Below are 18,237 nucleotides of genomic sequence, written 5' to 3'. Positions count from 1 at the left end.
CAGACAGGCAATGTTATGGAGGTCGAAGTAGGCGGTTTTGGTGTTGGAGCAGCCATGTGGTAGGAAGCTGCAAAGTTGTGAACGGTTTGGTTCTGCCTTCGACAATGGCCAAGGAGGGGGATGGAGTTGGTGGCTGGGGACAGAGTTCGCCCAATATTTGGTTGGAGTAAAATTTCTGCTCATCCAGCATTGGATGTCGAACAAGCAGTGTGACAAATCAGAGACAGTGGATGGGTCACGGGAGGTGGTGGTGCTGATTTTAGAGCTGGGTGTCATCAGAGTACAAGTGTAACCTGACCTGTTTTTGGATAATTTCGCTGAGGCGCAGAATGTAGGTGACAAGTAGGAGGGAGCCAAGAATTGTTCTTTGGTAAACTTCAGAGGTAATGGTTTGGGAACCAAAAGAGAAGCCATTGCAGATTATTCTCTGTCTATGACTAGACAGATAAATATGGAACCATGCAAGAGCACTTACACCCAGCTGGATGACAAAGGAGAGATGTTGGAGTCATATTTTGTGTCAACCGTGTCAAAGGCTACATACAGATTAAGAAGGATGAGGAGGGATAGTTTACTATGGACACAGTCACAGGATGTCACTTGTGACTTTGATTAGGGTCATTTCAGTGCTCTGGGGCGAACACCTGATTGGAGGCATTCAAACATTGAGTCGCGGAGAAGATGGGTATAAATTTGGGATGCCAAAATAAGCTCAAGGACTTGAGAGGAAAGGGAGATAGAGAGAGTACAATTAAAATAAAGGAGAAAAGGTGAAAAATTCAAGAAGTGAAAAAATAAAAAAGCAAATGAAGGACCTGTCAACATTAAAGGAACAGGGAATGAGAGCAAAACCTGGATGGATAGAAGGAAGTGTGGGAAACAGAAGTAACATTATGGTGGCAAATGAAAATTAGTGGATGTGGAGTAAGAAAGTGTGAAGTACATGCGAACATATGAATTAGGAGCAGGAGTAGGCCCCTCGAGCCTGCTCTGCCATTCAATAAGATCATAGTTGATCTGATTGTAACCTCAACTCCATATTCCCGCCTACCCCCAATAATCTTTCACCCCCTTGCTTATCAAGAATCTATCTACCTCTGTCTTAAAAATATTCAAAGGCTCTGCATCCACCACCTTTTGTGGAAGAACGTTCCAAAGACTCTCGACCGTCTAAGAAAAAAATTCTCCTCGTCTCTATCTTAAATGGGCGACCCCTTATTTTTAAATAGTGATGCCTAGTTCTAGATTCTCCCACAAAAAGAAACATTCTTTCCACATCCACCCATCAGAATCTTATATGTTTCAATCAAGTCACCTCTTAGTATATAAACTCCAGCAGATACAAGTCTAGCCTGTGTCCAACCTCTCGTCATAAGACAACCCGCGCATTCTAGGTATTAGTCTCATAAACCTTCTCTGAATTGCTTCCAACGGATTTACATCCTTCCATAAATAAGGAGACCAATACTGTAAGTAGTACTCCAGATGTGGTCTCACCAATGCCCTGTACAACTGAAGCATAACCTCCCTACTTTTGTAAAAGCAAAATACTGCGGATGCTGGAATCTTTTTCCTCAACCGAGGACTTCCCCCCACTGTGGTTGACAGGGCCCTCAACCGTGTCCGACCCATTCCCCGCACCTCTACCCTCACCCCTTCCCCTCCCTCCCAGAACCGTGACAGGGTTCCCCTTGTCCTCACTTTTCATCCCACCAGCCTCCATATCCAAAGGATCATCCTCCGCCATTTTCGCCACCTCCAGCGTGATGCCACTACCAGTCGCATCTTCCCCTCCCTTCCCCTGTCAGCATTCCGAAGGGATCGTTCCCTCCGCGACACCCTGGTCCACTCCTCCATTACCCCCACCACCTCGTCCCCGTCCCAGGGCACCTTCCCTTGCAATCGCAGGAGGTGTAATACCTGCCCATTTACCTCCTCTCTCCTCACTATCCCAGGCCCCAAACACTCCTTTCAGGTGAAGCAGCGATTTACTTGTACTTCTTTCAATGTAGTATACTGTATTCGCTGCTCACAGTGTGGTCTCCTCTACATTGGGGAGACCAAGCGCAGACTGGGTGACCGCTTTGCGGAACATCTCCGCTCAGTCCGCAAGCAGGACCCTGAGCTTCCAGTTGCTTGCCATTTCAACACTCCCCCCTGCTCTCATGCTCACATCTCTGTCCTGGGATTGCTGCAGTGTTCCAGTGAACATCAACGCAAGCTCGAGGAACAGCATCTCATCTACCGATTAGGCACACTACAGCCTGCCGGACTGAACATTGAGTTCAATAATTTCAGAGCATGACAGCCCCCCACTTTACTTTCATTTTTAGTCATTTTTAGTTATTTTTTCTTCCTTTTTTTTTTTGCATTCCTTTTTACATTTTTTACAATCTTTTTTTGCATTTATTTCATTTCATCTTAGTTTGTTCAGTTTGCTTACCCACTGTTTTTTTCAGGTTGTTTTTCTTCAGGTTTGCACTTGCTGATGTTCAATATTCAGTATATTCACACCTAATCTGTACTAATGCTTTGTCTTTCAACACACTATTAACATATTGTTTGCCTTTGCTCCGTGACCTTTTGGTCAGCTATGTGGCCTGGTCCAATCTGCACCTTCTCCTTTGTTATCTCTTGCCCAACCCCCACCTCACTTGTTTATAATCTGTGACTTTTCTAATATTTGTCAGTTCCGAAGAAGGGTCACTGACCCGAAACGTTAACTCTGCTTCTCTTTCCACAGATGCTGCCAGACCTGCTGAGTGAATCCAGCATTTCTTGTTTTTGCTCCCTACTTTTGTATTCAATTCCCACACAATAAACAATAGCATTCTATTAGCTTTTCGAAATACTTGCTGAAGCTGCATACGAACCTGTTGCGATTCATGCACTAGGACACCCAGATCCCTCTGCATCTCAGAGCTGTGCAATCTCTCACCATTTAGATAACATACTTCTTTGTTATTCTTCTGGCCAAAATGGACAATTTCACATTTTCCCACATTATACTCCATTTGCCAAATCTTTTGCCCACTCACTTCACCTATCTATATCCGTTTACTTCCTTTCCAACCTAATCTTTGTATCATCAGCAAATTTAGCAACCATATCTTCAGTCCCTTCATGCAAGTCATTTAGAGAAATTGTAAAAAAGTTGAGGCACCAGCACTGATCCCTGTAGCACACCACTTGTTACATCTTGCCAGCCAGAAAATAATCCATTTATGCCTACTCTTTGTTTTCTGTTGGCTAGCCAATCTTCTGTCCATGCCAATACGTTACCCCCTGCACCATGAGCTTTTATTTTCTGCAATACCCTTTGATTTGGCACCTTAGCAAGCGCATTCTGGAAATCTAAGTACAGTACATCACTGGTCCCCTTTATCCACAGCACATGTTACTTCAAAGAACTCCAATAAATCAGTTAAACATGATTTCCCTTTCACAAAACTATGTTGACTCTGCCTGATTACCTTGAATTTTTCTAAGTGCCCTGCCATAACATCTTTAATAATAGCTTCTAACATTTTCCCTAAGACAGATGTTAAGCTAACTGGCTTGTAGTTTCCTGATTTCTGTCTCCCTTTTTGAAGAAAGGAGTTACATTGGCTATTTTCCAATCTTATGGAACCTTCCCCGAATCTAGGGAATTTTGCAAAACTAAAAGCAATGCATGAACTATCTCATTCGCCACTTCTTTTAGGACCCTAGGTTGAAGTCCATCATAGGGCGGCACAGTGGCGCAGTGGTTAGCACCGCAGCCTCACAGCTCCAGCAACCCGGGTTCAATTCTGGGTACTGCCTGTGTGGAGTTTGCAAGTTCTCCCTGTGTCTGTGTGGGTTTCCTCCGGGTGCTCCGGTTTCCTCCCACATGACCAAAAGACTTGCAGGTTGATAGGTAAATTGGCCATTATAAATTGCCCCTAGTATAGGTAGGTGGTAGGGAACTATAGGGACAGGTGGGGATGTGGTAGGAATATGGAATTAGTGTAGGATTAGTATAAATGGGTGGTTGATGGTCGGCACAGACTCGGTGGGCTGAAGGGCCTGTTTCAGTGCTGTATCTCTAAACTAAACAGAACCCGGGGACTTGTCAGCCCATAGCTCCAACAATTTGCTCAGTACCACTTCCCTGGTTATTGTAATTTTCTTGAGTTCCTCCCTCCCTTCCATTTCCTGATTTACAGCTATTTCTAGGATGTTACTTGTATCCTCAATGGTGAAGACCGATGCAAAATACCTGTTCAGTTCATCTGCTGTCTCCTTGTTTTCCCTTATTCATTCCCCAGACTCACTTCTAATAGGACCAAGACTCACTTTAACTCTTTTTTAAATATCTGTTGAAAATCTTACTATCTGTTTTTATATTTCTCGCCAGCTTTCTCTCATACTCTAATTTTCCCCATCTTCTCTAATTTTCCCCTCCTTGTTAATCTTTTAGTCATTCTTTGTTGCTTTTTGTATTTTGTCCAATCTTCTGACCTTTCACCCGTCTTTGCGCAATTATATGCTTTTTCTTTAAGTTTGATACTATCCTTAACTGTTTTCGTTAACCAGGATGGTGGGTCCTCCCCTTGGAATTTTTCTTTTTCGTTGGAATTTTTCTTTTTCGTTGGAATGTATCTATTCTGTGTATTCTTAAATGTTTGCCACTGCATCTCTATTGACCTATCCCTTAACCTACTTTGCCAGTTCACTTTTGCTAGCTCTGCTTTCATGCCCTCATTCTTATTTAAGGTTAAAATACCAGTCTTAGACCCACTCTTCTCTGCTTCAAACGGAATGTAAAATTCAATCATATTATGATCACTGCTGCCTAGGAATGCCTTCACTATGAGGTCATCAATTAATCCTATCATGTTGCGCAGTATAGGTCTAGTATAGCCTGCTCACTGGTTGGCTCCAGAATGTGCTGTTCTAAAACATTCTATACACTCCTCATCTAGCTACCTTTGCCCATCCGATTTTTCCAGTCTATATATAGATTAAAATCTCCCAAGATAATTGCCGTACCTTTCTGATAAGCACCCATTATTTCTTCCTTTATACCCCGTCCTACCGTGTGGTCACTGTTAGGGGGCCTGTACACTACCCCCACAAGTGACTTCTTGCCTTTATCATTTCTCATCTTGACCCAAACCGCTTCTACATCCTGGTTTCCTGAACTTAGGTCATCCCTCTCTATTGTGCTAATACCATCATTAATTAACAGAGCCACCCCTCTACCTTTTCCTAGCTTCCTGTCCTTCCTAAATGTCATGTACCCCTCAATAGTACTTGAGGAGATTGCATAGCTTTGAAATCAGAGGGCGAGAAGAAAGAAAATGTTGAACTGCAGAAAAGAGCTGCTTTTTAATGACAGCTGGTTTGCATAGTTCCTGAAAATCAGCAGTCTGTAGCCTGAACAACAGAGAGAAGACAGAGCGGCACTTTTGAGAGGAAGGGAGAAGGGAACCTTAAGGGGGAATGGAAATTGTAAGAAAAAGAGGCAGACTCGTAGGTCTGGTTAATTGAATGAAAAGCGACAGTTTGGGAGGGGGAAGGAGAGAAGAATGAATAAACTTGCATCCATGTAGTTCCCTTCATGACCTAAGTATGCCCCAAAGTGCTTTACAGCCAATAAATTACTTTTGAATTCTATTTGTTGTTATGTAGTGTGACGGTCCTGTTATTTTTTCTGTCCTCGGAAATATTGTGATGCGCCTTTAAGTGTAAAGAGATCAGTGCATCTTCAAGAAATCTTCAAAAGCTCAGTGAACCACGGTGCATTCTGGTTGCCAAGCTATAGCCATACAGAGAGAGAGAACAGAGATTCCATGTATCAGTTTTGACTTTGAAGAGCAACTGGCTAAAAAAAAACTGGTTTGGACAGAGACAGACTATTCCAGCAAGTGAAGGAAGAAGGAGAGCTCTCTGAGACAAGTTAAATTGAAAGAAGAGAAACTGATTTATCTCTCCTGCAAAATTGTACAAAGCTTCAAGCCAAATTAATTCCTTAAAGAAATAAGAAAAAGGCTTTTTTTCTTTCACAACAAAATATTGGTATCTGCTGTGTCCATCACTGGAGAAAAAAAGGAGTTTAATACTACAACAGCTGAACTGAACTGCTAAATTCCTATCTCTGGAAGGACCCTTTTTTCATCAGACCTTGGAAGACTGCAAGTGAACTTTGATTGTTGTATTGGGGGACCACTTGTCAGGAACATAATCTGCGAAGACTATTTTTTTCTATTCTTTCGGTCAGCCAATTTAAAACCGAGTATATGTATGCGAATGCAGGAGTTAGATTTTTAAATACGAAGTTATAAGGTCTTTAGATATTGGTTCATCTTCGTGTTTAAGATTTTAGGTTTTTTTAATAAATAGTTAATTTGTTGATATCTAAAGATACTTGGTTTGGTTCACTTCATTCAGTTTGGCTGCTTTTTTGCCTTTCCAGTTTGGAAAGCTTAAAGAAATATGATGCGACCTATGGAGCGACGGGACTGAATTGACAGTGCGTTGCTCCCACCGCAATCAGAAACATATTGGCTTTGTCCTGGGCAGTCGTAACAGTAGGCAAACCCAGTAGCCAATTTTTGTACAGGTAGGTCCCACAAACAATGAAGTGATTGACCAGATAATCTGTCCAGGTGGTATTATTTGAGGCATGAATGTTGACCAGAACATTGGAAAAAATACTCTCTCAAATAGTACAGGGTGTCCGTTAGTATGTAACACCTGCAGTGGAGCAATATTTCATTATGTCCCCTTAATACATTATAGGAAGTGTGTGGAAAAACCACTGATCACCAAGCTCAGATGGACATTGAACAGCATGAAGATGCAGAGTATATAGAATCTTTGGAAAATGCCAGCATGTTGTCTACTTCCTCCAATTTAGAACCCTTTGCAAATGACGATCTAGGTAAGCTTTGCCGGAGTCATTGTTTTAAATTTTAAACTGGACATGAGACTTTTAACAGATGTAATTGGATCAATTTTATATTTCATGTGTTTAACAAGTTACCTCACTCATTGTCACACTGGATTGTATTGTAATATACTATACTATTTTTTAAAAAATTGTTGATTTTGAATGCGAACGGACATTTCAATATAAATTCTGAATTTGATGGTAGAGTGCAATTTCTTAATAGTGTAATGCAGTCTTGTGCATTTTTAGTCTGTAAAATTTGTTTACCTATCAAGTGTTTTAAATGTATGCAGAAATCAGAAATATCCATCTGTCTTTCTTCTATAGCATGTGCTTTTTATGAATACAGGTAATACTGTTATTCACTTAGACAAAGCCCTGTCTAGGATGAGGGAGTACGAGCGCATGAAATTTGAAGTTGAAAATAGCCAGATTGTAGATGTCTGTACCAGTGCCATCGAATGTGCTGAAGGTAATTTGGACAGAAAATGTTCAACATCAAATGATATGAAATTATGCAGAAATCTGTACTTGGTGCATAAATAATATGACAGCTGGTAACTTGCCTTACAATTTACTAGATTTTAACAGACTTGTGAAAGGTAAGATAAAAGGACTAGCTTCTTATGTAATTTTGATTTTTGACCTTTGCTTTTATAGAGTCATAGTCATTACTGCACAGAAGGAGGCCATTCAGCCCATCGAGTCCATGATGGCTCTCTGTGGAGCAACCCAGTCATTCCCATTCTGCCACTCTATTGCCGTAGCCCTGCAAGCTCATTTCCCTCATATGCCCATCCAATTTCCTTTAGGAAATATTTTTGATTTTTAGTTCGAACTATGTTGTTTTGTTAAAAATTAATATTCCTTCCTGTTATTTTCTTCTGAAGATTTCAGTTCTCTTCCATTGTAATGGCGTACTTAATTTAAAGATCTCCGTCAGAAATAAGAGACAAAACAAAGCTGTTAAGTTCAGTGATGGCTGAAGAGTTATTGTAAAAGTTGTGTTCTCATTTGTTTAGCTTCAACTCAAAGGAAAACCAGATACAGTGTCCTGTTAGGAACTTATAATATTCAGAGCATGGATTTTGTTTTTCCCTCCCCCCTTTTGCACACTTGTGCACAAATAAGAGATACCTTTTCCTGGAGTGTTTGCAACGGTAGTCATGTTGGTGGTCACAGTATTGTATTTAAAATCTCAAGATGGTTGATGGCTTTTCAAAGTAAATGGTTTTAAAACAGCAGCTAGGGCAGTTAAGCTGAAAGGTATCACTAGAGAAAAGTACTAGGAAAGCTAATGGGACTAAAGCCTGACAAGTCCCTTGGACCTGATGGCCTGCATCTTAGGGTCTTAAAAGAGACTGTGGATAGTGGATGCATTGATTGTAATCTTCCAAAATTCCCTAGATTCTGGAAAGGTCCCAGTGGATTGGAAAACCGCAAATGTAGCACCTCTATTCAAGAAGAGGGAAACAAAAAGCAGGATACTATAGGCCAGTTAGCCTAACATCTGTCATTGGAAAAATGCTGGAATCCATTAGTAAGGAAGTTGTAGCAGGACATTTAGAAAATCATAATACAATCAGGCTGAGTCAACATGGTTTTATGAAAGAGAAATCGTGTATGACAAATTTTCTGGAGTTCTTTGAGGATGTAACAAGTTGGGTGGTAAAAGGGGAACCAATAGATGTATGTATTTGGTGCCACGTAAAAGCTTACTACACATGCTAAGAGCTTATGATGTTGGGGGTAATATGTTAGCATGGAGAGAGGATTGACTAATAAGAAAGGGAGAATAGAATATGAATGTAAGCTAGCAAAAAACATAAAAATGACTGTAAAAGCTTCTATAGGTACGTAAAAAGGAAACGTTTGGCTGAGACAAATGTGGCTCCATTACAGGCAAAGTCAGGAGAATTTATAATGGGGAATAGAGAAATGGCAGAGAAGCTAAATGATTACTTTGTGTCTGTCTTCACTGAGGAAGGTACAAGAAATCTCCCAGAATTAGAGATGCAAGGGACTAGTGAGAATGAGGAATTGAAGGAAATTAGTATTAATAAGAAGATTGTATTGGAGAAATTAATGGGGCTGCAGGTTGATGAGCCCCTGGGACCTGAGAAAAGTACTAGGAAAGCTAATGGATTAAAGACTGACAAGTCCCTTGGACCTGATACCTGATCCCAGAGTGTTGAAAGAGCTATCTGTGGAGATGGTGGATGCATTGGTGATCATCTTCCAAAAATCTATAGATTCTGGAATGGTTCTGGCAGATTGGAAGGTAGCAAATGTCACTCCACTATTTAAGAAGGGAGGGAGAGAGCAAACAGGGAATTAAAGACCTGTTAGCCTTACATCAATAGTAGGGAAAATGCTAGAATCTATTCTAAAGGATGTAATAAATGGACACTTGGATAATAATCTGATTGGGCAAAATCAACATGGATTTATGAATGGGAAATCATGTTTAACGAACCTGTTTGAGTTTTTTGAGTATGTTACTAACAGAATTGATAAAGGGGAGTCGATGGACATAGTATACTTGGATTTTCAAAAGGCTTTTGATAACGTCCCGCACTGGGGGTTGGCTAGCAAAATTAAAGCATATGGGATAGGAGGTAATCTACTGGCATGGATTGGTTAACAGGCAGAAAACAGCGTAGGACTAAATGGGCCATTCTCGCTTTGACAGGCTGTGACTAGTGGGGTACCGCAAGGATTAGTACTTGGGCCCCAGCTGTTCACAATATATATCAATGATTTGGAGGTGGGGACCAAATGTAATATTTCCAAATTCACAGATAACACATAACTAGGTGGGAATGTGTGTTGTGAGGAAGATACAAAGCGGCTTCAAGGGGATTTGGACAGACTTAGTGAGTGGGCAAGAACATGGCAGATGGAATATAATGTGGAAAAATGTGAGGTTGTCCACTTTGGTAGGAGGAACAGATGTAGAGTATTTCTTGCATGGTAAGAGATTAGAAGGTGTCGCTGTACAAAGGGACCTGGGTGTCCTTGTCAATAAGTCACTGAAAGCTAACATGCAGGTGCAGCAAGCAATTATAAGTCTTTATCACAAGAGGATTTGAGTAGAGGAGTAGCGAAGTCTTTGTCAATTGTATAGAACCTTGGTTAGACCGCACCTGGAGTAGTGTGTGCAGTTTTGGTTCCCGTACCTTAGGAAGGATATTATTGCCATAGAGGGAGTACAATGAAGGTTCACCAGACTTGTTCCTGGGAAGGTGGGACTGTCCGATGAAGAGAGATTGGGGAAACTGGGTCTGTGTTCTTCAGAGTTTCGAGGAATGAGAGGTGATCTCATTGAAACCTACAAAATACTTAGAGATTGACAGGGTGGACACAGGTAAGATGTTTCTCCTGGTTGGGGAGTCTAGAACCAGGGAACACAATTTCAAAATAAAGGGGAAGCCACTTAGGACCTAGATGAGGAGAAATTTCTTTACTCAGAATCTTTGGAATTCTCTATCCCAGAGGGCTGTGGAAGCTCAGTCATTGAGTATATTTAAAGCACAGATTAACAGATTTCTAAATACCAATGATATAAAGGGATATGGGGATAGTGTGGGAAAAAGGCGTTGAAGTGGATGATCAGCCATGATCGTATTGAATAGTGGGGCAGGCTCGATGGGCTGAATGGCTTACTCCTCCTATGTTTTTTATTTTATTTTATTTTATTTAGAGATACAGCACTGAAACAGGCCCTTCGGCCCACCGAGTCTGTGCTGACCAACAACCACCCAACAACCCTACAGTAATCCCATATGCCCTACCACCTACCTACACTAGGGGCAATTTATAACAGCCAATTTACCTATCACCTGCAAGTCTTTGGCGGTGGGAGGAAACTGGAGCACCCGGAGAAAACCCACGCAGACACAGGGAGAACTTGGAAACTCCGCACAGACAGTACCCAGAATTGAACCCGGGTCCCTGGAGCTGTGAGGCTGCGGTGCTAACCACTGCGCCGCCCTTTCCTAACAGGAAACAGAGTTGGAACAAATGGGGCATTTTTAGGCTGGCAAACTGTAACTAGTGGGATGCCACAGGGATCAGTGCTGAGGCCTCAACTATTTATGATCTATCTTAATGACTTGGATGAAGGGACCGAGTATATTTTCGCCAAATTTGCTGATGATGCAAAGATAGATAGAAAAGCAAGTTGTGTGGAGGAAAGAATCTGCAAAGTGATATAGATAGGTTAAGTGAGTGGCCAAAAATTTGGCAAATGGAATATAATTTGGGAAAATGTGAGGTTGTCCACTTTGACAGGAAGAAAAGAAAAGCAGAATATAATTTAACATGGAGAAAGCCGTGCAAAGGAATCTGGGTGTCCTCCTACATGAATCATAAAAAGTTAGCATGCAGGTGCAGCAGGTAATTAGGAAGGCAAATGGAATGTTGGCCTTTATTGCAAGAGGATATAGTATAAAAGTAGGGAAGTCATAGAGTCATAGAGAGAAACAGCACTGAAACAGGCCCTTCGGCCCACCGGGTCTGTGCCGACCATCAACCACCCGTTTTATACTGAGTCTTGCTATAACTTGCTATAACAGGGCATTGGTGAGACTGCAGCTAGAGTACTATGTACTGTCTTGGTCTCCTTACTTGAGGAGGGATATACTTGCATTGGAAACAGTTCAGAGAAGGTTCACTAGGCTGGTTGCTGGGATGATGACGTTGTCTTTTGAGGAAAGGTTGAGCAGGTTGGGCCTATACTCATTGGAGTTTAGAAAAATGAGAGGTGCTCTTATTGAAACATCTAAGATTCTGAAGGGGCTTGACAGGGTGAGAGAATGTTTCATAAATAAAAACAAGAATTGCTGCAACCACTCAGCAGGTCTGGCAGCATCTGTGGAAAGAGAAGCAGAGTTAACGTTTCGGGTCAGTGACCCTTCATCAGAGAATGTTTCCCCTTGTGGGGCAATCTAGAACTAGGGGGCCACAGCTTCAAAATAAGGGGTCTCCCATTTAAGCAGAGAGGAGGAGAAATTTCTTCTCTGAGGGTCATTAATCCTTGGAATTCTACAAGGGAGTCGAAGGTTATGGGTGGCAGCAGGAAAGTGGAGTTAAGGCCACTTTCTTATTGAATGGCGGAGCAGGCTCGAGGGACCGAATGGCATGCTCCTATCTCTTATGTTCTTATACTTGCATTGGAGGCAGTTCAGAGAAGGTTCACTAGGTTGATTCCTGGGATAAAGGGGGTGTCTTATGAGCAAAGGTTGGGCCTATACTCATTCGAGTTTAGAAGAATGAGAGGGAATCTTATTGAAACAAAAGATTATTAGAGGGCTTGACAGGATAGATGCTGAGAAGATGTTTCCCCTTGTGGGGGAATCTAGAGCTAGGGGGCTCAGTTTCAGAATAAGGGGGTGCCTTCTTTAAGACAGAGATGAAGAATTTCTTCTCTGAGAACAAAGAACAAAGAAAATTACAGCACAGGAACAGGCCCTTCGGCCCTCCAAGCCTGCACCGATCCAGATCCTCTATCTAAACCTGTCGCCTGTTTTCTAAGGGTCTGTATCTCTTTGCTTCCTGCCCATTCATGTATCTGTCTAGATACATCTTAAAAGACGCTATCGTACCTGCGTCTAACATCTCCGCTGGCAACACGTTCCAGGCACCCACCACCCTCTGCGTAAAGAACGTTCCACGCATATCCCCCCTAAACTTTTCCCCTTTCACTTTGAACTCGTGACCCCTAGTAATTGAATCCCCCACTCTGGGGAAAAAGCTTCGTGCTATCCACCCTGTCTATACCTCTCATGATTTTGTACACCTCAATCAGGTCCCCCCTCAACCTCAGTCTTTCTAATGAAAATAATCCTAATCTACTCAACCTCTCTTCATAGCTAGCGCCCTCCATACCAGGCAACATCCTGGTGAACCTCCTCTGCACCCTCTCCAAAGCATCCACATCCTTTTGGTAATGTGGCGACCAGAACTGCACGCAGTATTCCAAATGTGGCCGAACCAAAGTCTTATACAACTGTAACATGACCTGCCAACTCTTGTACTCAATACCCCGTCCGATGAAGGAAAGCATGCCGTATGCCTTCTTGACCACTCCATTGACCTGCGTTGCCACCTTCAGGGAACAATGGACCTGAACACCCAAATCTCTCTGTACATCAATTTTCCCCAGGACTTTTCCATTTACTGTATAGTTCACTCTTGAATTGGATCTTCCAAAATGCATCACCTCGCATTTGCCCTGATTGAACTCCATCTGCCATTTCTCTGCCCAACTCTCCAATCTATCTATATTCTGCTGTATTCTCTGACAGTCCCCTTCACTATCTGCTACTCCACCAATCTTAGTGTCGTCTGCAAACTTGCTAATCGGACCACCTATACTTTCCTCCAAATCATTTATGTATATCACAAACAGTGGTCCCAGCACGGATCCCTGTGGAACACCACTGGTCACACGTCTCCATTTTGAGAAACTCCCTTCCACTGCTACTCTCTGTCTCCTGTTGCCCAGCCAGTTCTTTATCCATCTAGCTAGTACACCCTGTACCCCATGCGACTTCACTTTCTCCATCAGCCTACCATGGGGAACCTTATCAAATGCCTTACTGAAGTCCATGTATATGACATCTACAGCCCTTCCCTCATCAATCAACTTTGTCACTTCCTCAAAGAATTCTATTAAGTTGGTAAGACATGACCTTCCCTGCACAAAACCATGTTGCCTATCACTGATAAGCCCAGTGTGGATAATCTTTGGAATTCTCTTCCCCAGAGAGCAGTGGAAGCTGGGGTCATTGAATATATTAAAGGCTGAGTTCAACAGCTTTTTGATCTACAAGGGAGTCTAGGGTTATGGCAGAGCTGACAGGAAAGTGGAGTTGAGGCCACAATCATCTGTCATGATCTTATTGAATGGCAGAGCAGACTTGTGCTGAATGGCTTACTTTTGCTCCTATTTATGTTCTTAAGTTCTTAGGGTGAGATGCTAAATCTTCTGGTCACTGAAGATTCTGCAAAGATAGGGAAACATTTTGTTTGTTAGTTGTGTTCTTTTTACCAGAAGAACAGCTTTGAATTCTTAATCCTTGTCAAAGTAATAACATTCAAGGTTTGAATAGATTGCCAAATTAGTGCATCTTTTGCCTATAGTCCTCATCCATACTGGCTAAGCTTGCCGGAGCATCTGGATAATATCTTCTATTCAGAGATCATTAGCTTCTCATGAGGAGGAGGATCAGACATTCAAGGAGCAGAGTGATGTGGACGAGAATTAACCTTGGCCGTCATAATATTGAGTGCAAACTGCATCTTTAGCTGGAGTTTCAAGCTTCTCTTTAGTCAGTCTTACTATCATTAAGGATCTTTCTTCTTTCTTTTTCTTCTTTTGGGCCTCCTTATCTCGAGAGACAATGGATACGCGCCTGGAGGTGGTCAGTGGTTTGTGAAGCAGCGCCTGGAGTGGCTATAAAGGCCAATTCTGGAGTGACAGGCTCTTCCACAGGTGCTGCAGAGAAATTTGTTTGTTGGGGCTGTTGCACAGTTGGCTCTCCCCTTGCGCCTCTGTCTTTTTTCCTGCCAACTACTAAGTCTCTTCGACTCGCCACAATTTAGCCCTGTCTTTATGGCTGCCCGCCAGCTCTGGCGAATGCTGGCAACTGACTCCCACGACTTGTGATCAATGTCACACGATTTCATGTCGCGTTTGCAGACGTCTTTATAACGGAGACATGGACGGCCGGTGGGTCTGATACCAGTGGCGAGCTCGCTGTACAATGTGTCTTTGGGGATCCTGCCATCTTCCATGCGGCTCACATGGCCAAGCCATCTCAAGCGCCGCTGACTCAGTAGTGTGTATAAGCTGGGGGTGTTGGCCGCTTCAAGGACTTCTGTGTTGGAGATATAGTCCTGCCACCTGATGCCAAGTATTCTCCGAAGGCAGCGAAGATGGAATGAATTGAGACGTCGCTCTTGGCTGACATACATTGTCCAGGCCTCGCTGCCGTAGAGCAAGGTACTGAGGACACAGGCCTGATACACTCGGACTTTTGTGTTCCGTGTCAGTGCGCCATTTTACCACACTCTCTTGGCCAGTCTGGACATAGCAGTGGAAGCCTTACCCATGCGCTTGTTGATCTCTGCATCTAGAGACAGGTTACTGGTGATAGTTGAGCCTAGGTAGGTGAACTCTTGAACCACTTCCAGAGCGTGGTCGCCAATATTGATGGATGGAGCATTTCTGACATCCTGCCCCATGATGTTCGTTTTCTTGAGGCTGATGGTTAGGCCAAATTCATTGCAGGCAGACGCAAACCTGTCGATGAGACTCTGCAGGCATTCTTCAGTGTGAGATGTTAAAGCAGCATCGTCAGCAAAGAGGAGTTCTCTGATGAGGACTTTCCGTACTTTGGACTTCGCTCTTAGACGGGCAAGGTTGAACAACCTGCCCCCTGATCTTGTGTGGAGGAAAATTCCTTCTTCAGAGGATTTGAACGCATGTGAAAGCAGCAGGGAGAAGAAAATCCCAAAAAGTGTGGGTGCGAGAACACAGCCCTGTTTCACACCACTCAGGATAGGAAAGGGCTCTGATGAGGAGCCACCATGTTGAATTGTGCCTTTCATATTGTCATGGAATGAGGTGATGATACTTAGTAGCTTTGGTGGACATCCGATCTTTTCTAGTAGTCTGAAGAGACCACGTCTGCTGACGAGGTCAAAGGCTTTGGTGAGATCAATGAAAGCAATGTAGAGGGGCATCTGTTGTTCACGGCATTTCTCCTGTATCTGACGAAGGGAGAACAGCATGTCAATAGTCGATCTCTCTGCACGAAAGCCACACTGTGCCTCAGGGTAGCCGCGCTCGGCCAGCTTCTGGAGCCTGTTCAGAGCGACTCGAGCAAAGACTTTCCCCACTATGCTGAGCAGGGAGATTCCACGGTAGTTGTTGCAGTCACCGCGGTCACCTTTGTTTTTATAGAGGGTGATGATGTTGGCATCGCGCATGTCCTGGGGTACTGCTCCCTCGTCCCAGCACAGGCATAGCAGTTCATGTAGTGCTGAGAGTATAGCAGGCTTGGCACTCTTGATTATTTCAGGGGTAATGCTGTCCTTCCCAGGGGCTTTTCCGCTGGCGAGAGAATCAATGGCATCACTGAGTTCCGATTTGGTTGGCTGTATGTCCAGCTCATCCATGACTGGTAGAGGCTGGGCTGCATTGAGGGCAGTCTCAGTGACAGCATTCTCCCTGGAGTACAGTTCTAGGTAGTGCTCAACCCAGCGGTCCATCTGTTTGCGTTGGTCAGTGATTATGTCCCCCGATTTAGATTTGAGGGGGGTGATCTTCTTGATGGTTGGCCCAAGAGCTCTCTTCATGCCATCATACATTCCTCTGATGTTTCCGGTGTCTGAGGCCAGCTGAATATGGCTGCATAGGTGTTGCCAGTAGTCGTTTGCGCAACGCCTAGCTGTTCTTTGTGCAGTACTTCTGGCTGCTTTAAGTGCTGCGGATGTTAAATCGCTGGGGGCTTTCTTGTAGTTCAAAAGTGCAATGCGCTTAGCGGCTATGACAGGTTCCAGCTCTTCATTATGAGATTGAAACCAGTCTGCATTTCTCTTCGCACTTTTGCCGTAGGTGGTCAAAGCTGACTCATAGATGGCGTCTCTGATGTGGGCCCACTTGGTCTCAGCATCCCCTGTGGGAGTGTTTTGAAGGGCTGTTACAAGTGAATTTAGAAATTTTTGTAACAGCTGTGGGTGAGAAATTCTGCTCGTGGATTAAGGATCTAGTGACAGTCATACCCTCCCAGGTTTCCATCCTCTGTATGGTCGATTGCAACAGTGTTAATGCGGAATTTGCATCAGTGTTCTTTATTTCCGCTGAAAATAGATGGACAGATTAACCCCTGTGAAGCCTCAGTTTAGTCAACTTTTGCCAAATGCCTTGTGACATTTCCATGTTCGACTAATGTAGGATATTTTCCAGGAAAGAAGAATCAACAAGCTGTAATGTTCTAAGTTGATTTTGAATATGTTAAATAATTGGGCCTTCATATGTCTTTAGCCTAATTCTTTCATTTATGAAGATTAAACAAATAAAGAACAGTGCCACTCAGTGATTTTTCCATAAAGTGAACTTCCATATTTGCATCAACGTCACTCAGCTCTATCTTGGCTGTCACCCTTGATTTAACTTTGTAGACCACTATACTGTCTGAACATCAAATCCTGGATCAGGCAGAATCTTTTTTAACTCAACATTGGCAACACCAAAGCCCTCAGCAAGATCTTCCAAAAACATCGCATCGGTTTCCATATACATGCTGACGACACCCAGCTCTACCTCACCACAACCTTTCCTGACTTCTTCACTGTCTCTAATTGTCTGACATCCCATACCTGATGTGTGCAAATTTCCTCTAACTTAATATTAGAAAGACCAAAGGCATTGTCTTTGATCCCTGTCACACACTCCATTTCCTAGCCACTGGCTCCATCTCTTTGAACATCAATACTTACAAGTTTCACACCTTTTAAAAACTATTCTGCTTTTCTATTCTTACGACCAAAGTGAATAACTTCACGTTCCCCTATGTTACTTGTTGCCCACTCACTTAACATGTCTATATCTCTTTGCAGCCTCTCTGTGTCCTCCCCACACCTTACCTTTCCACCTACCTCTGTATCATCAGCAAACCTAGATACATTACTCTCTGTCTCTTCATCTAAGTCATTAACATAGAGCACTGATCCTTCGGCACTCCAATATTTACTGCCTGCCATGGAACCAGAGAAAAATTACGGCACAGAAGGAGGCCATTCAGCCCGTCTTGTGTGTGCCGACTGTAAAAACTAGCCGCCCAATCTAATCCCTCCTTCCAGCATCTGGTCCATAGCCTTGCCGGTTACAGCACTTCAGGTGCAGATCCAGGTATCTTTTAAAAAATTGTGGGTTTCTGCCTCCACCACCATTCCTGGCAGTGAATTCCAGACACCCACCACCCTCTGGGTGAAAAAGTTTTTCCTCATGTCCCCTCTAATCCTTCTACCAATCACCTTAAATCTGTGCCCCCTGGTAATTGATGTCTCCGCTTGGGGAAACAGGTCCTTCCTGTCTACTGTATGGAGGCCTCTCATAATTTAGTACACCTCCATTAAGTCACCCCTTAGGCTCCTCTGTTCTAAGGAAAACAACCCTCGCCTACCCAATCTTTCCTCATAGCTGCAACTTGCGAGCCATGGCAACATTCTTTTAAATCTCCTCTGTATTCTCTCCAGAGCAATTATGTCCTTCCTGTAATATGGTGACCAGAACTGCACTCAGTACTTCA

The 18,237-nt window shown here is 43.2% G+C and overlaps 1 protein-coding gene across 10 annotated transcripts in view; it reads left to right on the top strand.

Annotated features, from left to right (window-relative positions):
- Positions 1 to 18,237, top strand: part of pcm1 (pericentriolar material 1) — a 294,201-nt gene that overhangs the window by 230,266 nt on the left and 45,698 nt on the right. For all 10 annotated transcript variants that reach the window (XM_068034505.1, XM_068034495.1, XM_068034557.1 and 7 more), the window contains 2 exons: positions 6,766 to 6,907; positions 7,266 to 7,388. In XM_068034505.1, the coding sequence (XP_067890606.1) occupies positions 6,766 to 6,907; positions 7,266 to 7,388 (265 nt within the window). The remainder of the gene's footprint in view (positions 1 to 6,765; positions 6,908 to 7,265; positions 7,389 to 18,237) is intronic.

Source organism: Heterodontus francisci, chromosome 1 (assembly GCF_036365525.1).
Source record: "Heterodontus francisci isolate sHetFra1 chromosome 1, sHetFra1.hap1, whole genome shotgun sequence".
NCBI classification, from domain to species: domain Eukaryota; kingdom Metazoa; phylum Chordata; class Chondrichthyes; order Heterodontiformes; family Heterodontidae; genus Heterodontus; species Heterodontus francisci.
The sequence above is the reverse complement of the archived record's forward strand: the minus strand, read 5'-3'. Positions and strand labels throughout refer to the sequence as shown.